Source organism: Pleurodeles waltl, chromosome 2_2, assembly GCF_031143425.1.
Source record: "Pleurodeles waltl isolate 20211129_DDA chromosome 2_2, aPleWal1.hap1.20221129, whole genome shotgun sequence".
Classification (NCBI taxonomy): domain Eukaryota; kingdom Metazoa; phylum Chordata; class Amphibia; order Caudata; family Salamandridae; genus Pleurodeles; species Pleurodeles waltl.
This window is the reverse complement of record NC_090439.1, coordinates 462000859-462016736: the sequence shown is the minus strand read 5'-3', so window position 1 is coordinate 462016736 and position 15878 is coordinate 462000859. Positions and strand designations below refer to the sequence as shown.

The following is a 15878-nucleotide window of genomic DNA, read 5'->3' as shown; positions in this document are numbered from 1 at the left end:
GTCTACATCTTTAACTTCCCAAGTTCTAATCAAAGAGGATGTCCAGGACTTTCCTGGAACTCCAACTTTAGTTCTGAAAACTTGAGCCATAACTTCCAAAGTATGGCTAGTTTGAAGTTTGTGGTTGTGGGCAAATGAGGTGCAAAAATGCAACTTTGTTAGATAGCCTCTCTGGCAAGGTTGTGTAGTAAAGTCTAGGCATAGCCCTGGAGCAGGGATACCTCTTAAACATTTGCAGATGTGGAGCATGCCTCCCATGATGCTGTAGACTTCTCAGCAAGTAACCAGGGACTTCTACAATCCCTCCTCACATGTCTTCAAGAACTTTGTTTTCTTCTTGTCCTTGTGGAAGGGTGTTGGTTACCCTCTAGGCAAGTACCAAACACAACAGATTAGGCTGGGGGAACCCCAGAAAAACAGACTGTGCTGTGGGCCAGATACACATGGTTTACTGTGTTTTGAGCACACAGGACTGGGAAACTGCTTATTTCAAATCTGTTAATCATGCTTGAGAACATGAGGCTCTATGACCAAGGCTGGCTTTGGGGGTGGGGGCTTGCTATGGCCACCTTGGTAACTTGGTATTAAGTACCTCATTCTCTACCACAAGCACCAGGAACTTGATAGACAGCGCCTGCCAAGCCTTGGCCATTACACCATGGCAGTGCCTGTTTGGTCCCTGGGGACAAGTGGACTTCAACCCAATCTATAGATTTGGATTTGTACCCACTAGATGAGCTCTAATGTTACAAGGGGAATGTGTGAAGGATTCGCAGGAGCAAACACGACAGAGGTTAGAACTGTTAGCTTAATGGACAGGTTACTCACCTTCAGTAACATCTTATCTGGTAGAGACTATCTAGCTGCAGATTCCTTACCTTAGAATATTCCACAGGTGACAGACTGAACCTGGAAAATCATGAGCAGTATCTGTCGGTCGGCAGGCAGAAATGAGTTCCTTGTCTGTGCAGTCCACGCCGGATGTGACATGCCCAGTGCCTCTATAGGTGCCACCTCAGCGCACTAAGATTAGTTTTTTATGTGACTCTTTCCACATCAAGAACAGAGTCATGGCAGAAGGCAAACTGAACAGTGTGCATAAACTAAGGGCCTACAGGGACCGTTTTGGGTGGGAAGACTGGTTTGCAGAAACAGGGAAACTGGGAGGGCCGGGTTAGGAACCTGCACCTAGAGAGTCTCTACCAGATCAGGCATTACTGAAGGTAATTAATTTATTCATCCTATACAGACTTCTAGCAACAGATTCCTTACCATAGAATGAATACCAAAGCAATACCTCTCCAGAGATGGGTCTGCAAACTGGTTCAGAACTAAAAGCCCTGGAGGACCGAATGGGCAAAGTGCCTATCACAATGGACCAGACTGTGAAGGCAGTATTGTTTGGTGAACGTGTGCAAGAATGCCCAGGTCACAGCCTGACAGATGTCCAGGATGGTAACACCGTGAGCTAACATAGTGGTCTCAGCTTTGGCCCAGGTGGAATGAACCTGCAAGCCCTCAGGGGTTTCCTTTTTGCCAAATTCATAGCAGATCTAAATGCAGAGTACACTCCATCTGGAGATGGTTTGTTTCTGCACTGCTTTGCCCTGCTTCGTTCCAGTGAAACCAACAAAGAGCTGATTGTCTGCCCAAAATACGTTGGTGCAATGTATATAGAACAACATTGATCTTTTTGGATCAAAGTGGTGAAGTATCCTCCTCCTTGGAGGACTGAGGCAGATCAAAGAAAGCAGGCAGCATCATGCTTCTGCCAACTTGGAAAGGAGTCACCACCTTCAGCAGAAAGGAGGCATGGGTGTAGAGAGCTAGTTTTTCTGGGAAGAAGCTAGTATACAGTGGATGAACAGAATGTTTCTGCAGCTTGCAGTCACTCCTCACTGAAGTGACAGCCAACAAGAAGACGATCTTGATCGCCAGAAGTCTTAGGAGGTAGATACGTATAGTTTCAATGAGTGAACACACTAAAGGGGGTTAAAACAAAATTGAAGTCCTAATTGGGCATAACAAAAGGTTGCGGGGGAAACATGTTTAAGGGCCTTAAGAAAATGTTTCTATAGTACAGCAAAGTCAGCCCTACCTATCTAGAACCTGAGCCATAATAAAAAAAATGGGTTTCCTAGGAACATATAAGAATATGTGATAAAGTAATTTAAAAATTCGATATATCTCTAGTAGTTTGAGACAGTAAAAAGGAAAGGCTTCCCAGCTATAACAAAACAAACCACAAAGAAAGAAACAGTCCAACATTCCAATATATTATACAAAATTTACATATGACACTAACAACCCCAAACAAAAAACTGTGGAACCAAAACATATATGAAAAACATGCACATTAAGACATGTAAAAAGGTTTCCAATCCCACTCCGAAAGACTGAAACAAGTTCACAAACCATATTAGTGACCCAAATAATCTCAGAGTCACGTCTTAGGTTCAGTCTCAGTACAGTCGACGGCGTTTCGACCCTTTACATAATATAGGGTCTCATCTGGACAGACTAGAGAGAAGGGGACACCCAATCTCAAGATAAATCACGTGTATGCAACACCACCGTGTGATCACCAAAAAACATATTTACAAGGGTCACTTAGGACCCATAAGCACAAGTCAAAATTAACATGTAATATTTAGCATAGTTGTCCCTCTGTACGATCCTGTTAATCAGATGGCAAACTTCCTCAGAATAATATCATGTAAACCTCATCTCTAAAACAAATTATCGCCAAAGTAGGGTCAAGGTAAATCAAGAGAAATTGATAATGCAAACACAAGCGCACAGTTGCGCTGAACTGCAGTAGCCTCAACCGGTTTAACCCCGTTGTGGCAGGGACGGACAGTTTCTCTTGGCTGTATGCTGAATTTACAAGAGAGACTTAACAATGACTTCATATGATGCTTGTTGCTTTTATGTGTTTTATTTATTTCATTCTTTTACAGATTCTGTGTAATCCAAATTAAGATTGATTTGGTTTCACACAATTTGCTATTTACTGTAAGAGAGATAGCCTGCAAACCTATCCATTTGGATGTATTTAATGGCTATTTTTTCAGATTCAGATTTTAGACAAGGAGGGTTAAAGACTTCTCTTCAATAGCCTCATAAACCTCAAGTATGATCATTTCTACTGGCTCTTTATGACCGTTGAGACCAATATCCATTGTTGATGTTGGAAGGCCTGTTGGCAAGAGAAGCAATGTACCCAAAAATGACCATATAAATACTAATGAACAGTTTCTAACTAGGTGCATTTTGGAGTCAGCGTCCAGCAGTCTACCAGAATTAGCTTGAGGAATCAGGTAATATGGTCTCTCTCTTAGTAGACAAAGACAATAGAACTGTTTAAGATGTAATTATTGTTAAGAGCAGCTTCTGGTTAAGTCATTCACAAGTCTAACACACAAACAGAAGATCTACAATGGCTTCTTGCCCACCGGAGGAGCTATACCTCAATGTCACACAAAATGCTGATTGCACATTTGTTTTTGACTGATTTTATCCTCAGCAGATAAAATCTACCCACTTCATAAGCTCTGACCATAGTTTATCTATGCATACATGATCAAGTCATTCTAAGTGGACCACAAAAATTAGCATTGTTTTCTTGTGCAAGCAGGAAGAGCATAGAAATACATTTGATTATATTTGTAGAGGGTGAGGGAGGGGGTAAGAATGGAAGTGCTCAACCAAGAGAACTGTGTTATAATCCCAGGGGCTGGGGGGCTGGTGTAAGTAATTACCAGAGGCAAGTATCAGAAATCCCACAGGCGCCTGGGTGCAGGGTTATCATCGAGCCGGGTGTCTCATAGGCTAACACAGGATTGTTGCAGTTGGATTTTTTTTAGATTGAGGAGAATTCCCAGTGGACCTGAGGAAACCAGTTGGCACAAAGAAGGTTTGATAGTGCCCCCACCCATTGATACCCAGAAAACCAGAGTGCCTATACCAGGGAGACAAGGTGCATGGGGACGAAGGGGCGTCCGAAACCCTTGTTGGAGTCAATGGAATTCTCAACTTTCAAGCTGCTGTTGCCACCCGTAGACCATTGCGGATGAACCCAAAGTTGGATTCCGGACATGAAGAATCTGGGAGAAAAAAAAAAAGGACAGTGTTCAGACCAGTCGGAGATGTCCAGGAGGTGCAGGTAGGCAGTGCCCACCCTCTTGGAGGTTAAAATCCTGCAGGACAGTGAAGGAAGAAGTCCAGCTGCGGAGTCCAGGGGATGAAGGAGTTTCTTAGAGTCACCCATAAGCTGTCCCATGTCAGTCGCCGGATTGCAGGAGAGTCAGTGGCCAGCAGGGCCACCAACGAGCCTAGGTAAATGCAAATAGTTATTGCAAGGAAGATTGTAAGTTTCTGAGCAGCAGCAAGGTCCTAGTGACTCAACCCTTGGAAGAGAGTCAGGGCAAGCCTGTAACAGGGAGGAAAGCCAGCTGGAGTCAGAGGAGCCCTCACGAGTGACCCACTGGCAGCAGGCATAGGGAGTCACAGGTAGGCCTCAGCAGCACAACAAAACAGGAGTCCCACGTCGCAGGAGCTGCAGAGTGGAAGCTGATCTTCTAGTTGCAGAGTGCTGTAGGCTGGGGCTTCTTGGAGCCTGAAGATTTCCTGGAGGAAGAGTCAACAAGCCTTGGCAAAAGCAACAGGCTCGTTGCACAGGGGTTCCGTTCCAGGGGCTACAATAAGGGTCCACCATCTCCCAAATTGGTCAGAAGACAAGAGGGACCCATAGAGAACCACAGAACCACCACCTGTGAGCAGAGCCTTTTTGTTGTCTGTGGGACAGCACGACCCACCAGCCAGTCGCTGTCATCTTGAGGCACCTGTGGATCCAAGGGAGTGACTCCTTCACTCCAAGGGAGATTCCTTCACGCTTCTTGGATGAAAACAGAGTCCTTGTGATCCTGGAGGATGCACAGCCATGGATGCTGCAGAAAGCTTGCAGGAGCTGGAGAAACAGTACTGCAGTGGGAGCTCTCCCAACTGGATAGTCCTCGTTCAGTTCCAAAAGCAAACCAGCAGCGGTTACAAAGGCCAGGAGCAGATGATGTTTTGCAGAGAGTTCCTTGTAGAGTCGTGCTCCACGAATCTGAAGACCCACCCTGAGGCGAGCTCTCAAGTAACCCTAAAAGGGGGTTGGTCATTCTCTGTAGTGACCCACCTATCAGAGGGGGTCAGGGACATCTAACTGGCCTAAACGGTCAGATGATCCAAGGGGCCTTTGTCTACCTTCTTTTCAAGATGGCAGAATCAACTTGCCACCATGCAGAGGCCTCCCTAGGGGAGGAGCTGGACAGGGGGGTAGTCACTCTCCCGTCATTTATGTGGTTTCGCGCCAGAGCAGGAACCAGGGTTTCCGGGACTTGTGCATACTGGGCACAAAATGTGCCCTTCAAAGTAGTCCGATGGTGCTGGAGGCCACCCCACCCCAGCCCAGAGACACCTAGTTCTAAAGGAAGTCATTCCTCCTCCTACAGGAAACCCTTTGTTCTGCCTTCCGCTACTCGAGCTAGGATCAGCCGCAGGAGGGCAGAACTGTGTCCGGAGTCTACAGGAGCATGGGCTGGCAGGCAGACCCTGCAAGGCTGTACGGGCAGGACTGGGGGATCCTCTGAGGAACCACCAGAGTATATGGTATCATGCAACTAGCGCTGGAATCAGTGCAGGTGCATGATTCCTATATGTTTGATATTAAGCATGCCTAGGTACAGAGTAGCCATTATGTAGTTGGACCACTCCTGTTGACAAGTGTTCACTACGTACCTTACAATGGCTTTCCCGCACTTACAAAGACCAGGAATTGGAGTCTAGGGTTTGTAGAGGTACCTCTGCTCAAGCAGGGGTACCCTCACACTTAGGAGCAAGCACCCTGCCCTTCAGCTGAAGGGCCTAGCAGAGTGACTTACAACGTCCAAGTGCAGTGACCGTGATATAAGGAAAGCCTTATATCTTAAGTGACAGGTGCATGCACCATTTCACACAGGCTGCAATGGCAGGCCTGCAGACTGTTTGAATGGGCTCCCATGAGCGGCATAATACATGCTGCAGCCCACGAGAGACCCCTAGTGTACCAATGCCCTTGGAACCTACGTACCATGTACTAGGGAATTACATGGGTGCACCAGTATGCCAACTGTGGAGTATAAAAGTTTACCAGCAACAAAATTTAGAGGCAGGAGCACAGACACTAGGGTCCTGATTAGCAGGATCCCAGTATGCTACAGTCTAAACACACTGACACCAGGAAAAAAGTGGATGTAACTATTTCAGAAAGATGCAACTATCCTGCACCTCACACCAATATAGTCATCGTAAGTGAGGAAAGGGAGAGGAATATAGGTGCCCGTGCCTTCTAACGTCTGTTTCTCTTGGAACATTCCACACCCTCAAATGCAGAATGGACATAAAAAATTGCAATTATGATAGTGTGCAACATCCATCTTGGGACATTTTTAGAATCCTGGAAGTCCACTGAAGAGAAAGTGAAGTTTGATGAGTAATTTGCAGTTAGAGTAGCCACTAAAGATAAGCAATTTGTGTTTCGGATGGATACTTAGAACTGCAGATTCCTCACCTTTTCAATAGATGCCAAAGCACAATCTCTGAAAAGTTGGGGGATCTGAAGAGTAGACTTATACCCGGAAGCCCTGCAGACTTGACTGCTAAGGCCAATATGCCTGAAGGTGTGTACACACAGCCATGTAGTAGCCTAACAGAAGTCCAATGGGGGAACACCTCTCATTAATGCCGTGGTGTCAGCCTTGGGTTTGGTAGAATGAGGCTGTGGGCCTTAGAAGACTCCTTTTTGCAAGAGCGTACAATGTTTTTCTATAAAAGACATTTCCCTTCTTATTACAGTCAATCCAAAGCTAATCATCTACTTAGTGCTGTTTCTTGAGCTCAATATAAAGTTAAAAAGCTCTTTTTGGGTAAAACTGGTAAAGCTTCACCTCTTTAGAGGGGTGATGTAGAGCGTAAGGAATACCTTTTAATGGCCAGTGATCTCAGCAAGCAACTCTGCTGAAGTTTGAAGCATGGTAATGGGCGAAGTGGGAAACAGACGTGAACTACTTTAAGATACGCATCACAGTTGGTGACTTGAATGAAGAGGGATTTTCAGGCAAACTGAGAAACAGTGCCCACCACCAGGCCTTGGTGGTCCAGAGATATAACAAACACCAAAACATCAGAAAATTAGGACTGAAGAGGGTCAGCTTAACAGTTCTCACACAAGGCCTCAAATTTTACTCAAAGATCAGAACAAACAGATCTGATAGGAGGGCAGCTGGATGTAAAAATAACAGCCACTACTTCTGCAGGCAGATCAATCCAGATCAGTTGTTGGTTCTTCCCAATCTCTACACATGGAAGTGTATATTGTGGAGGTTCGGTGCAGGAACCTGCCCTGTTGTTCAGTCAGGAGGTCCTCACGAAGAAGTAGACAGATCGAAGGGCAAATACTCTGGGTCATAAGATAGGAATATCACACTCTCCTGACCATTACGGTCATTGGGGCTAATCTGAACTTGGTCCTTCCTGATACTCCACAGTAATCGGAGGTGTGGCTGAAATGGGAAGGGATACAGTACACAGAGCACACTGCAGGTGAAATGCAGCTCCCCATGAGCCTCATTTTTTTAAAATCCAGGATACTTTACTCACAACACTGAGCATTTCTTGGCAGTCAAGTAAATATCCAGCAAAGGCATTCCCCCTCCACCCTATTATGATGCTTTGAACAGCCTCCAGTGAAAAAAGCCATTCATGTTCTGCTAGATGATGTCTACTACGTTTGTCTATCCTGGCATTCAGTGAGCCTGCCAAACAGTTGGCCTTCAAAGAAATTCCGAAGGTCCACCCACCTCCGCAACCTCACTGACTCCTACCAGAGAACCCGTGACCCACAAAGCCCTGCTTATTGCAGTATTGTATTGCAGGGCATTTCCTGTCAAGACCTGTACTGACTTCCCTTTGATGGGCTGGAGTAAAGCCTTCAGATCCAAATGAGTGCAAAGAAGCTCCCGCAGCTTAGTTTGGCTGCTCTGCTGCATCAGAAGCCAAAGGCCCCTGATTTCCACCTCTCACAGCTGAGTGCCACTGTTTATTTATCAATCACAGATATGAACTCAGGGTATGATATGGAGAACAGTCTGCTGCAGATAACACTGGGGTCCCACAGCCAGCACAGATGGTCCTAAGCTGCTTCTTTCAAAATCCACCCACTGCAGGTGGAGGTTTCATGTGGGGCCCACATGTTAAAACTGACACAGGGGTCCAGTAGCATGCACAGGAGCAAGAGGTCAAGAAGCTTAAACAGTCTGAGCCCAGGAGTGAGTCTGAAACACAAGGATCACAACCTTCCTGTTCTGGACTTGCAACCGGAAATGAAAAGCTTTGAACATCACAGTTTCCAGGTAGGCCCATCGCAAGGGAATCCTCTGTGCCAGCTGCAGATGGATTTTGGCCCACAATTCTAGGAATAACAGAAGGATGGCAATTGACTGACTGCAGCGAGCTCACTATCTTCAGCAGCCAGTTGTCACAGTATGTTAATGTATGTTTCCATCAACCTTTGAATATGGGCGCAACCACTGCTATCAACTCTGTGAACAGCTAAGATCAGGCTGAAAATGTGGACGCTTAACTGAAAGTAGTCTAACTCCATCCATCCACCACAAACCTAAGGAACTGCTGGAGGAGTACATTACAGTATGCAGCCTGAAAGTTTAAAAGACATCATCCAGACCTCTCAATCCAGAGCGGAAAGAACCTGGGCAAAAGCCAACATCTTTAACTTCTCATTCCAAATTAAGGTTTTCGTAAGTCGAAGTTCTAGTTTTCCTCCGTCTTTTATTGCCACCACCTCAAGAACGATCGCTAGATCCTCCCTAGCCAGGAAATAATTAACTTCCTGGACAACAAAAAGCAGCATTGGCTGGATTCAGTATAAACATTGGAGGGACATGAAAGGGAACTGCTGTAACTGGGAGGGTATAACCATACTGAACAGCCTGCAGCACCCACTGGTCTGATTGCACGCAAGCCAGGAAGATAAAAATAAATTCTACTCCCTACAGGCTATGCCTGACCATGGGGAATAAAAGTGGCTTAGTATCAATCATGGCAGGCAAAGAGGACAACATGTATCCCTGGTAGCGGCTATGGCCACTGATATCATCCTGTTAACAGAAACCCTGAAAAGCTGTGCTAGTTGTTGTATGGGTTGCAAGGTCTTTCTTTAGGTGAGACCCTAAGATTGCACTCTAAGCTCATGGATTTGAAGAGCTGGTGAAGACAAACCCAAACAGCAGGTACGTAGCATAGCTGTCCTTGAAACACTCCAAAGCATAGACTGCCTTTTCTCCAAAAAGCCTGGAGCCATCATACTAATGAAGGAAACCCCATTTACATGTTGTAAATAGCTAGAAGGATTGTTTGCTGCATAGTGCTCTGACCGGTATCTGGCAAGCTGACAGTACACTAATAGATAAAAACACCTACTGTTGCACTATGTGAGGATACCACTTTTAAAAATCTGAAAGGTTACACTGTGGCACACATGCCACACGTTCACAAAGTGCTATTTACATTTTCAATCCACATCTGAATCCAAAGTGAGATAAGGTCAGATCAGTTTAGATGAGGTGAGTGTCACTCCATCTTCATCTTTTATTTAATGGCACTGTTTGCTGTTCATAATTTAGGTATGCTAATCGAAGAGTAAGTTAGAACTGTAGCTACAATTCTCCAGCGTTGGATCTCCCATAGATTAACATGCAAACCACTCTCCCCTTCTGATAAACATTTTCATCCTTCCACTCATAATTACATTTGCAGTACAGAGTTGTCAAGGGGAAATGTACGTTTTTAACCTTTTAACGTAATAGACTCCAAGGCAAACCAAACAAGGAAATGAAAAGGCTACAAAACATTTTCTCAATAGTTATATTTCCAGCCTATTACTACTGTATGTTTAAAATGTTGCTGTGAATTTTCAGTTCGAAAATAGGGAATAATCAATCAAGTGCACCAATAAAAAACAATGCTCAGAGAACTGTAAATACAGGCATGTCACATTTTCATTTGGTGCATTTTTTTTTTTTGTTACTAAATGGTTACTTAATGGAATGCGTGTTATTCTATAGGCTGCTATTGCCAAACAATTGGTGTAATTACATGCTTTTGAGCAATGCACCCTTCCCTTTCTGCTGTTGTAAAAAAATGCTGTGCCCCTAAACAACTGACTTATAAAAGGTAGTTTCTCCACAATAACCTTATTTGTCTCGAAGCAGATACCCCTTTTCTTTACGAGAGGACCCAGACTACCACAAAAGCTATACTACTAGAAAGTGCACAACAGATCACATCCAAATCTGGATTGCTGGTCAGTGTCTGGAACCCTTATCGCCATTCTGAATTGAACCCAAGCTTTCAATTCCTAATGTATGGGCTTCCTACACACCATGATCCAGCTGTATGGCCTCTGACAGAAAATAAGATATTGCAGAATGAATGACATTTTGTGGCCAACAACCACAAATTTCAAAGCAGTAAATCTTCACAAACAAAAGAAAGTGTCCCAGACCCCGTCCACAAGTGGGAAGACTAATGCACAGCACAACATATGATTCATTACATGATCTAATACAGGCATCTCCAGTGAGGAGCTACCAGTAGCTATCCAGTAGTAGTAAGTAGCTCTCCTGTGTGCAGTTCGGGCTACTGCTGTGTAAGATTTTGCTTGGTTCAATTATTATATGTATAAAAATATATATTTTTTTTAAATCGAAATGAATGTGTGTGTTTTAAGTACTCACAGGTGTTGTTTGGAGAAAATGGTTGCATTCTCAAAATGTATTTAAAATTATTTTAGTTGGAGAGATTTAGCAGTATTACCCTGGTGCTGGGGGTGTTGCAGCTACGTCGGTTATGTATTACCCATTTAGAAATATTATATGTTTTTTTTTTTTTTTCACTAAACTACCGCCAACCCTACCGAATGCACTGGTGTGATCACTGCTGCCAATTTGGATGGTGAGTTCACTACTAAACCACTAAAATGAATAGCTCTGGATTATTTTATTTGAACAGAAGTAGCTCTTGTTACAGAAAAGGCTGGGGATCCATGATCTCAGACAATGAAAGCCCTACATGTGTGCAATCTGCTAAAATTGTTAGCAATGTATGTTTTCCTTCTTGACGAAGTTCTAAGGTTATACCATGCAGTTCAACTAAAGACATGCTCCTTAAGTAAAATTATTGAATTTTTAGCTGTGAACTAAGTTCTTGCTGGCAGTCATATAACTTCACCCTGGAATTAGGGCAATCTTCTAAATCTAACAAAGTGAAGGAAAATATTAAAATGTTCAAGAAACTAAAATAAGTATGGTGAGAAAGACATATGTACAGTGTGCAGCTTCTTTTAGGAGACATTCAATAGCCATCAAATCCCTTTTTCCTGTGAGTTGTGCATGTAAGTCTTGCCTTATTGTGTTGTTTCTGCCAGTACCATCCCACATTAGTATCTGAAAACAAACATACTGACTCATGCAATGTACACTCCAATAGCAACATCAGCTACCACAGACGATAAACAGTAACTGAAAAGGACCATATCCATCACACCTTTCTTAAATCATGAACTGAATTTAAGTATCAGCAACAGAAACCCATTCAATTTACTGGTTTGCTGGAATCAGTGATAGTTAGTGCAATGCTTGTGTGAAGTAATCAGTGAAAGCAGGGTTTCTTACTCAAGGGTTCCAATGGTGTAATGAACAACTAAGTGTAAATAACTGACAGATTGCTACAGTCAAGTCTTCGTACAAAAAACATCATGGTAAATTAAGTCATTGCCCTTTCTGTACAAACCCTCAAAGTAAATGACTAAGGAGTGATACAGTACAAACCCATTTTAAGATATCCTGATTAATGAAAATGTTGGAACAGGTTTACTGTTGTGCCATCTTAAAGATCAAAGAGGTTATTTCTAGACCCATTTTCAACAGAAATTTCAGTCAATAAGAAAAATTATCAAGTAAACAAGTGGAATGAAGGACATCAGCCCCACGGCGCTGATACCAAGAGCAATGAAACCTTGGAGTGTGTAGGCCACAACCATACTGCTAGTCCAGAACCTCTATACAAAAATGCACATTGTCCTGCAGAGACCCTACAGCCCTCATCGTGTTGGACAGTTCTCATTACACTCATGCAAACTGATACAATGCCACGATCAAGCTTAGGGAATCGTGCACCAGAGGGATATTAAACAGTTTTGGCAGATTTCATACTCGCCCTAAAGCTAGATTTAGACCATATTGCACTTACATGTGGCCAAGGTTGCAGGAAAGGAAACCAAGAGACATGCTAGAACAGGAAACAAAAGTAAATGGTCGTGATTGGCCCACAGTGCTCAGTTTAAGGAGTGAAACCGTGGCCTGAAATTCATGAGCTATCTGTAGAGGAATGTTATAAAGCATATTGAACAGGTTTCACAGCATATCCAGAATAGCAGGATGGAAGATAAGGTTTAACAGAGCAACCATATCGGTCTGGGATTGCTATTCCCAACGGTGAACCTGCCTCGACACCCTTCCTTTCTTTTCCATAGGCAAGAGTGGTAGATGCTTATAAGGGCGTGTAGCAGGAGGTGTTAAAGGGTCTATCATAAAGAAAGACAGAACGCTGCTGAATGTCAGATGTTAAAAAGTGCTGCATTCCTGGGTACAAACATACTTTGGGGTGCTGCCAACTTAATTTCTGAGCCAACAAAGTGGATGGAAAGAACCTTCAGACTCTTACATTTGAATATCCACACATTGGTACTGACTATATGCCTGTAAGTCGGATATATAGCATAAAGAAACTGGTAAGGAATACCTACAACATGTTAAATGAAATGGATAACATTTTGCTTTTGAATACTAATTTAAAATAGAATTGGTTTAATTGATTCTAAGTTATATTTCTTCTTTATCATCTGATTTATATTATTATAACTGCATTTGCTGAAGATGTCTAGAAGCAAGTTGATTTAAAGTGCACTAAGAACCAAAAACTAAGAATGTTCAATATTAGGTAACTCTCCAACTATAGCCAAGCAGATTTGTATCTGTTCAGCAACAATGGCCAATGCATCATCAACATTAATTGTTGTAAAACTGAAAAAATGTTTCGACACCAAGTATCATGCTTCACATTTAATGGAATGTTGAAACTTTTACAAAACAATTGTTTGGAACATAACATTAACCTACTTGTAAAACATAACATTTATTAAAAGAATGTACACAGTATTCTTTGATAAGGCCAGCACCAACAACCCTACCCAAGTTTTTCTCCCATTCTACCAATATGGAAAAAAATGCTTTATTGCATGGAATACAAAGTCTGCAGTGGTCCCATACTACAAGACTAAGAGGATCTGCAGGCTAGAAGCATTTTTATAAGAAACTGACATGTGACGTATAGGAAATCTAGGAAAATGCTAGATTAAACATCTTACACCAGTCTAACTGATGCTTATGAAGAATCAAGAATGCAACGAAGTGTAAAGGGGGACAATGAAATTAGGCAGTGAGCTCTTTCACTGCTTACATAGAACACTGCAAATTATTTAAAACGGTGGTATGGTAAATAATGGATTAAAAAATAGGGGGAATAAGTGCCTTATATTGCACTTCCAAAAAAAGCACTTACCAACGTACATATGATGCACATATAAAATATAATACAACAGTTTGAGAGTTTTAAGAATATAAAACAAATTACATTGAGCCTGCATGAATATCAGGGTGAAAGGTAATATGCAGGGTTGAATTTGAAATTTGAATTTTAGCAGTCCCTTTTATTGCTCACATTTAAACATGGAAATGGAACACAAAATCCTCTTTAGGCATTAACCCAAATAAAGCCACCAAAACCTGGAATAGTACAAAATCAAACATGTCGGAATATGTTTGCCAAAAACATGTACCGTTATATGTTTAACAGTTTGAAATAAAAATATATTGTGGAATTATAAAAGTACCTGCATACAAGAGATCTGAGATCTCAACTTTATATCAAGCTAGAAAAAGGCTGAATATCTTTAATCATGTGCATCATCACAGGAGCTTCGTTGGAGGTGGAAGTTAAAACTCCTGGTGAATATTCTAAAGTAATATCAAATAAATAGTGCATACAAAGCTATTGTGCAATAAACATTTGGTTACAAAAATCTTCAGTGAACATACATTTTCCAGCAAGCATATGCACAAGCTAAAATGCTTGTAGCACACCCAACTGACATGAGAATAGGTTTCCAATATATCCACCTTTTTCTTTTCCTTTCTTCGTCGCTTAGCTTCTGTTTCATCTGCCGCACCTGAAGCGCTGTGTTTGCTTTTCGGTCCTCTCGTAAACGTTTCCGAACAAGTCTGGATTAGTTTGACACAAAACATGTTAAAAGGTGGGTGTTTACTTTGGACAACAGAGAACACATTAACAATGTGCAGTTTACAAGATAATCCTAAAAGCAAAACAGTCATTTATTTTAGAAGTATACTATATTAAATAACCAGTTTCTTTTGTAAACCTTTTTGCAGCATATTCACTTCTTCCTGCAGAGACATCGTCAACTAAAAGTTATTGAGATGCACATTAGTTTCAGCAAACCTGACGGCACTCGCTATTCAGTGGAGTGATAAGTGATATACCTATACTGTCCCAACTTCAGTTCCAACCTAATTTTCCAGAATCTGCGAGGTGGGACCACAAACTGAACAATGCACCAAGCAAAACGTTTTTTCAATGTACTGTGTGAATATCTCTAAACAGGAGCAGATGAAGAAGTGCAATAAGGCCATTACTGAAGGTAGCTGTTCTTGTAATGGATATTTCTCCCTCAAACATTCGACTGAAAGACTTTCAAGCAAGTGACCATATAAAACAGACGCACAAGAGAAGCAGCATGCCCGGATGACAAAATCATGATGTTGCTTTGTGGCCCCCGCATTCCACCTGAAAACGTGAAAGTGAATGCATGTTGCTGGATTCCCATGAAGTGGAAGAGTCCTGATTAACTGCCTGGAAGGCATGTTACTGAATACATGCAAAGATATCAAAGTGCAAACCTAACAGAGGTCCATAAATGGGTTGTCTCTGCTTGACCTCTGAAGTACTGGGGATCAAGGCTTTCTTAAAGCTCAATGTGTACCTTTTACATAACTTGTAATACTGGCACTGGTGAAAAGATGGTCTATGGAGTGGGTGGTGGGGAGTTACGGTTTACTGGAAGATCATGTACTACAAGTAGTGATTTGCACATTTTGAATTTTAAAATCAAATTACATATTTTTACAACTGAATTACATTTCACTTATTTAACAGCTTTTACACATCTCGTATTGTTTTGCAGACAATGTAGGAATAATAAACAATTTATCTGGTATTTGTCTGCCATGTAAATTTCATAGGAATCCAGTAGAACGTCAGATTTTTTCAGGAACTTTAGCGACTACATGTTGTAAGGGTTTGCTGTCCTACCTAGTGGCAAAATCTTGCTATTTATTACTGTTCTGTGACACCCACCCAGGGATGGTTATATGGAAAATGTCACTTACCAAGTGTACATCTGTTCGTGGCATGTAGTGCTTCAGATTCACACGCTATGCATTATTCCGCTGTCTAGTGTTGGGCTCGGAGTGTTAGAAGTTGTTTTTCTTCGAAGAAGTCTTTTCAGAGTCACGGGATCAAGTGACTCCTCCTCTCGGTCATACTGCGCATGGGCATTGACTCAGGTGTTAGATTGTTTTCCCGCAAAAGGGTGTAGAAAGGAGTGATAGATTGTAGTAAGATAAAATCGAAATAGTAAG

General features: G+C 42.3%; 1 protein-coding gene across 1 annotated transcript in view; it reads right to left on the bottom strand.

Annotated features, from left to right (window-relative positions):
- The window catches only part of PTPN2 (protein tyrosine phosphatase non-receptor type 2), a 323265-nt gene that overhangs the window by 25389 nt on the left and 281998 nt on the right, over window positions 1-15878 (bottom strand). The window contains exon 9 of the mRNA XM_069219931.1: window positions 14340-14441. Coding sequence (XP_069076032.1) covers window positions 14340-14441 — 102 coding nt within the window. The remainder of the gene's footprint in view (window positions 1-14339; window positions 14442-15878) is intronic.